Raw genomic sequence first — 7,174 nt, forward strand, 5'->3', positions numbered from 1 at the left:
ATATCCGATATCTACCCTGCAGTACGGGTCATTAATGACTCAGCTGCTGACACGTCGATGACCTACCCCCCGATGACATAGTTGATGACCGGCCATACGCTGAGCTGATGACATTAACATGGAGATGTCCTAGGGCATAATCGATGACATTGTCATCGAGCATTGCCGAAAAACCATACACTTAATAAGCGATGATTTTTACCTAAAAATCATGCATTTTATAAGTGATGATTTTTTGGCTTAAATCATCGCTTATTAAATGCATGATTTTTACCTTAAAAATCATGCATTTTATAGGTGATGATTTTTACCTAAATATCATGCATTTTGTAAGTGATGATTTTTCACGAAAAATCATGCATTTAATATAAAAAAGTAATACATTCAATTGTTTATTTTTCCAATTAGTTTTATTTATTAAAAATTATTATTAATTATTGTCTAAGGATGCCAGAGCTTTGTATTTTTTGTCCCTTGCGCCTTTTGAAAATAGCTATTCTTAATATTGTGAATAGCCTTCCGAATCACTTTTTCTGCTGGCTCGTGGGGTATTTTCATCTTCACCGCCGCTGAAATAATATGGATATATTATATATATGTACAATTACTATTAATTTGGTTCAATTGTATAAAAAGAATGTTGAAGAATGACCATCTCTAGCAATGCACGCATGTATTGACAGACATATGAGTATGTAGACGTATGTATGAGTGAGAGACGTAACGAAGCGACGTTCTCTTATCTCCCTTTTTGTTCTCCCTTTCGTTCGGTCTCTATCTGCCTGCGAGCAGAGCATTTATTAGTCACAAATAAACCTTACATATGAATGGTTGCGTTTTTACTTTTCGGTACAAGAACTTCCCTTGCAACGGCAGCGAAATTCTGTCCAACAGGTTATGGGCCCAGGTTCGGATTTTGTAAATTAAAAGTAAAGTGATTGTTTTAGTTACGAACTATTAACATCGGTGTGACTCAGAGACTAAACGATAATCAGCAATGAGCGGGATGTATCAAATAGACAAATTAGAGGAGGGAAATTATGACTCCTGGTGTATTCAAATGCGGTCTGTGTTGGTGCACGCTGAATTGTGGAGTGTGGCATCTGGTGACCTGCTACCAACGAATGTTCCCGAAGGTGTGAATTGGCAGGCCAAGGATGAAAAGGCGCTGGCCATGATCACATTGAGTGTGAAAACTTCACAGTTGGGATACATTAAAAATTGCAGTAAGTCGTCCGAAGCATGGAACAAATTAAAGAGTGTTCATCAACCAAGTGGACCTGTACGAAAGGTTCAACTGTACAAGAAATTGCTAAGCAAGCGCATGGACCAAAGGCAAAGCATTTCAAGCTACATTAATGAGTTCGTGGATATTCTTGATGGCCTTGGGTCAGTAGGAATCGAGCTAAATGATGAACTGCGCTCAATTGTTTTGTTGTCAAGCCTTCCAGAACAATTCGAAAATTTCGTTGTCGCCATAGAGACGCGCGACAGTCTGCCGACTTTCGATGTTCTATGCGTAAAACTGAAGGAAGAAGGCGAACGAAAGGAAACACAGAAGATCAAAAGGAATACGCAAAGGCATATACCGCAGTACATAAGCCGGCCGCGCACAGAGCGCTAAAGAAGAGAAACAATACAATGATATGTTTCAAGTGTGGTGAGCGCGGGCATATGAAGGCTCAGTGTAAGAAGGAGAGCGCAAATGTGGAAAGGGCAGCAAGAGTGGAGAACAAGCAGTGCAGTCTATTAAATGCGTTGGACGCAGATAATTTGAAAAAGAGTATGTGGTGTTTGGATAGTGGTGCCACAAGCCACATGTGTTGTGAGAAACAGTTATTCACAAAGTTCGAGAAACACACAGAAATGATTGGTCTGGCTGACTCCGGTTTCCTAAAAGCTGAAGGAAAAGGGGAAGTAGAGCTGAAGACAGAGATATGCACGCTGCTGTTAAAGAATGTTCTCTATGTGCCCGAAATGAATGGAAATTATTTCTCGGTGAGCAGCGCTGTACAGAATAAATGTTTCGTCACTTTTGGACAAGAATATGCACGAGTTATCCAAAATGGCGAATGCATTGTAAAGGCGAACAGAGTTGGAAACTTGTATATGTTTCGAGGAAAACAAAACAACTGTTTTGCGGCGGTTAAGGCTGATGGTGCCCTGTGGCATAAACGGTACGGCCACTTGAACATCAGTAGTATGAAAGATTTGATCAGCAAAGGAATGGTGCGCGGCATTGAAAATATGGTTTTCCCGGCGAATATGAATTGCAAAACATGTATGGTCAGCAAGATTCATGCGCAACCATTTCCTGTTGCAACCACCAGTAGAGCTCAAGATATATTGGAACTAGTTCATGCAGATGTGTGCGGGCCCTTTGGCACACAGTCGCTTGCTGGATCAAAGTATTTTCTAACCTTCATCGATGACAAATCAAGGCGTATATTTGTGTATTTCCTGCGGACAAAGGATGAAGTCTTCCAGAAGTTCGTCGAGTTCAAAACCCTGGTTGAACGGCAAACGGGAAAAAGTCTCAAATGTATCCGGAGCGACAATGGCGGTGAATTTGTCAACAAATCGTTTGATGAATTTCTGAAAACTAATGGATTGAGAGGCAGCTGACAGTGGCGTACACTCCACAGCAAAACGGCGTTGCTGAGAGGGCAAACCGCACTCTGGTGGAAATGTCAAGATGTATGCTGGTCCAGTCAGGATTAGGCCGAATCCTTGTGGGCTGAGGCAGTCAACGCAGCTGTGTATGTACGGAATCGATCACCGACCAAGGCGCTGACCAGTATGACGCCTATGGAAGCGTGGACTGTAAGAAACCTTTTGTTGGTCATCTAAAAGGTTTTTTGGCTCCGTTGCAGTAGCTTTGGACAAGGGTCCAAGGAAGAGTAAACTTCAACCAAAAGGCAAAGAATATCGCATGATTGGATATTCAGTAGCGGCTAAGGGCTATCGACTGTATGACCCTGTGTCTCATCAGGTGATTGAGAGGCGAGATGTTCTCTTTGACGAGATCCAAGACGACAAGGATACAGTCACATTCGAACTTCCGAAGGCAGAAGTTAGCATGCAGTCAGGCGGCGATACTGATGACATTGACAGCAGCGGTGGAGACAGCAGCCATGGTGCAAGCGTTGACGGGGAGAATCAAGTAGCAGCGGTACTGATGGGTACGAGAGCGCAACAGAAAAGGTTGAGTCAGATGAGCCAGCTCCTCGCGTTGGACTGGCAGACCAAGGCTGATTCGGACCGGCAAACCTGGCCGTCCGAGAAAGGAGTACAACATTCTTGGTGCTCTGGTTGCCAGCAACGTAAAGATTCCAGTATCCTACGAGGAGGCGTTGATCAGTATTCATGCATCACATTGGTCCGAAGCGATGCAACGCGAATATGAGGCATTAATGGCAAACGAGACATGGCAGTTGGCAGACTTACCGGCAGGACAACGAGCAGTTGGATGCAAATGGGTATATAGCCTGAAACGCGACAAAGATGGTCAAATCGAACGTTTCAAGGCGCGGCTGGTGGCAAAAGGTTGCTCCCAGCAGTACGGCATAAACTATGCGGAAACATTTTCTCCAGTCTGCAGACTGGAGAGCGTGCGATTTATTCTTGCGCTAGCAGCAGAATTGAAATTATATGTCAACCAAATGGATGTATGTACGGCATACCTCAACAGTGACCTGAGCGATACGGTGTACATGAAGCAACCACAAGGGTACATTGATCGAGCTTATCCAGCGAAGGCTATGCTGCTTAAAAAGGCAATATATGGATTGAAGCAGTCAGGAAGGGAATGGAATTCGAAGCTGAATGGCGTCCTGACTAATCTGGGTTTTGTTTCCTGTGACAACGAGCCGTGCCTCTACCAGCAGAGAGGAAAGGTAACTTATCGTTAATCTTGGTATATGTTGACGATTTACTTATAGCATGTCAGTCCAAAGAGGACATGCTCGGTATCAAATCGGCTATTTCAAATGCGTTCGAATGTATCGACAAAGGTGTTCCAGAGCTGTTTTTAAGCATGGAGGTGCACCGTGAAGGTGAGCTTGGGCCTATCACCATAGGCCACTCGCAATACATCAAGGAACTATTGCAAGCTCACGACATGGACAAATGTAGACCAGTGGCTACTCCGTTGGATGCGGGTTCCAGGTGGATTGTACTAATGAGCAGTGTCAAAAGGTTGATCCTGTCATGTATCAATCCATGATTGGTGAGCTGATGTGGCTGCACTCACAACCAGACCGGACATTTTGCATTCAGTTGCAAAGTTGGCCCAGAGGAACAAAGATCCGCACGCAGAGCATCTGGCTGGTGTGAAGCACGTTCTGAGGTACTTGGCAGCGACGATGAACTTCAAACTACACTACAAAGGGTGTCACCAGCCACTTACTGGATATGTGGATGCGGATTGGGGCGGCGATCGAACTAACCGGAAGTCGTATACGGGCTATGTTTATTTTTTGGCAGGTGGCCCAATTTCTTGGCGATCTGAGAAACAACGCAGCGTGGCACTTAGCAGCACGGAGGCAGAATACATGGCACTGTCGCTGCGTGTAAGGAGTCCATATTCTTACGTCGCTTAATCATTGAAATTGGCTGTGGAGATGAAGCTACCTCAACTACCTTATATGGCGATAATCTGAGCGCACAAGAGCTGGCTAGGAACCCAGTGCATCACTCAAGGACCAAGCATATTGATATTAGATATCACTTTGTACGACAGATTGTAGAAGAAGGTCAAGTTAAGTTAAAGTATGCTAGTACAACAGATATGATTGCAGATATCTTGACCAAGAATCTCCCTAAGAGAAAGCATGTCGAATTTACAAAATTGTTAAGTTTAAATTGAGTTAAATGGAAGCATGCACGCATTGAGGAAGGGTGTTGAAGAATGACCATCTCTAGCAATGCACGCATGTATTGACAGACATATGAGTATGTAGACGTATGTATGAGTGAGAGACGTAACGAAGCGACGTTCTCTTATCTCCCTTTTTGTTCTCCCTTTCGTTTCGGTCTCTATCTGCCTGCGAGCAGAGCATTTATTAGTCACAAATAAACCTTACATATGAATGGTTGCGTTTTTACTTTTCGGTACAAGAACTTCCCTTGCAACGGCAGCGAAATTCTGTCCAACAAAGAATTTGTTCGATTTTTAAAACGGTTGTTTGTTTCAAACAAAAACAACAATGTTCACTGTAGGGTCAGCGGTGGGCTGTTCATTTCCTCCAACAACAAAAACAAAACACGCGCAAAAAAAATGTACATGCTCGAGCCAAGCCGCACAAATAAGGGTTACTTTTTGTTGCTTTTCTTTTGTTGTTTGTTTTTGCTGCTGGACTGCTCAAAAATTGCAATTTCGTGCCACCGCAGATTATAACAAATTAATTCGCTAATACGGATTTATATTCTATTTCTTTATTCTTCTTTTATTCCCGAGCATAAGAGAAGAATAAAGAAATATAATGTGAATGCAGCGAAACATTAATATAATTTGAACACAAGTTTTTTCATAAATTTAACTTTTTAATACAATTGAGATTTTTTTTTTAACACGCCTACAACACATGTTATTAATTATTTAAAAACTGCACTTACCTGATAATAATAATAATCACAGATTACTTATTTTCACTTATTAAAACTCCGTGTGACGATTGCAAATAGCAAAGAACAAAGCAAAAGAGTTCTGTCGACGCAGTCGCAAAGAAGACGAAAAGATAAAACGAAGTTCTCTGCTACTGCGCACGGTCGGCAGAACGAAATTACGTTCGGCACGCGCGAAAAGAAAGAAAAAAAAGAAAAACAAAGGGTTCGATTTGGCTGGCGTCAACGCCTCGATGACATTGTAGATGGCATTCGTCATCGCTCACTGCTGGTACTGCAGGGTATATACATATTTACACTATAAATAACTGTAATTCATCATATGGTGTATACGTTTTTCTTCTCTTTTGCCATTTTCTTCTCGCTCTATCTCTCTCTGTCTATATATCGCTCTCATTGTGTTCTCTCGTTCTCTCACTTGTTTGATGAATGTTTAAAACTGAAATCGATATCGATATCGCCATCGAAATCCAAATACTAATCGTAACTAACAATCGAATCATCGACTAACCCAAGTCGGAGGGGGATTCTGCCTCTGCGTCTGCCACGCCCTCGGTGGCAGTGTGGAGGAGGAGATCGAGGAGAGCGTCTCCAAGCTGGAGTCCGTGATAAGCAAGACTATTGAGAATACGAAGAACATCAAGGAGCTGGTCCCAGTGCTCGGGCCATCGTCCGTCGATGAGGGTGGTGCTGGTGCTGACGATGATGATGATGTAGAGGATGTGGAACTCCAGCAATTGGGCGCCGCTGCAGGGAAATTCCAGGATAATGATGTGGACACCACCACAGCGGCTGCCGCAACAGCCACAACTGGGATGCCTGGCTCTGCCACGGACATGGTAAAGTCCAGTTACATGGAGGAGGAAGCAGGGAATCAGGTGGATGCCGTTGCCGTCGTAGATGTGGATACTGTGGCCACATTCAGCACCGCTGATAACACCACACCCCACCCATATCGCCCCCCACCCCAACACAGCACAGCAGCAGCAGCAGCAATAGCAAGCAGAAGCCATTCTCACCCTATGATGCCACCTCCTCAGTGTACAGTGTCCTCCTCCTCTGTTGTGCCATCAATCGAAGCTGTTGAAACGTCTTCGTTGCCATCCATGTCCACCTCTACATCGGCCACAGGGACTGCTCACCCTCATCCTCACCCTCAAACTCATCCCCATCCTCTCACATTGTTGCCATCACAGACATTGTATTAGACACAAACAACCATAAAAACAACAACAATATTCTAACAACTTCATCATCATCTGCATCATCATCATCTGCAACAACAACAACTACAACAATCACACCAAAGCAACAATGTCAACTACAACAACAGCAACAACAACACTGTCTGAAATGTCGCCAAAACGTAAATGATGTCGCTTTTTGTGTGAACGCGGCCACGTGATTGTGTGTGTTGTCTCTCTTGTCTACTGTCTCTTGTCGTTGTCACATCCCCTCCCCCTCCTTTATGTGAGTGTGTGTGTCTCCTCCAAACAGCCAGAGTTAGCTTAGTTCTGTCGCTCTCTCTCTGCCTCTCCATCTCTTAATC

At 43.7% G+C, this 7,174-nt stretch overlaps 1 protein-coding gene across 1 annotated transcript; it reads left to right on the forward strand.

Annotated features, from left to right (window-relative positions):
• Window positions 1-5,825: 5,825 nt before the first annotated feature.
• Window positions 5,826-6,848, forward strand: LOC117192167 (soluble scavenger receptor cysteine-rich domain-containing protein SSC5D-like). Its single transcript, XM_033396824.1, has 2 exons — window positions 5,826-5,906; window positions 6,142-6,848. The coding sequence occupies exon 2, from the start codon at window positions 6,441-6,443 to the stop codon at window positions 6,831-6,833; it is 393 nt and encodes a 130-aa protein (XP_033252715.1). The 5' UTR covers window positions 5,826-5,906; window positions 6,142-6,440; the 3' UTR covers window positions 6,834-6,848.
• The last annotated feature ends 326 nt before the right edge of the window (window positions 6,849-7,174 follow it).

This window comes from Drosophila miranda (assembly GCF_003369915.1).
Source record: "Drosophila miranda strain MSH22 chromosome Y unlocalized genomic scaffold, D.miranda_PacBio2.1 Contig_Y28_pilon, whole genome shotgun sequence".
Lineage (NCBI taxonomy): Eukaryota > Metazoa > Arthropoda > Insecta > Diptera > Drosophilidae > Drosophila > Drosophila miranda.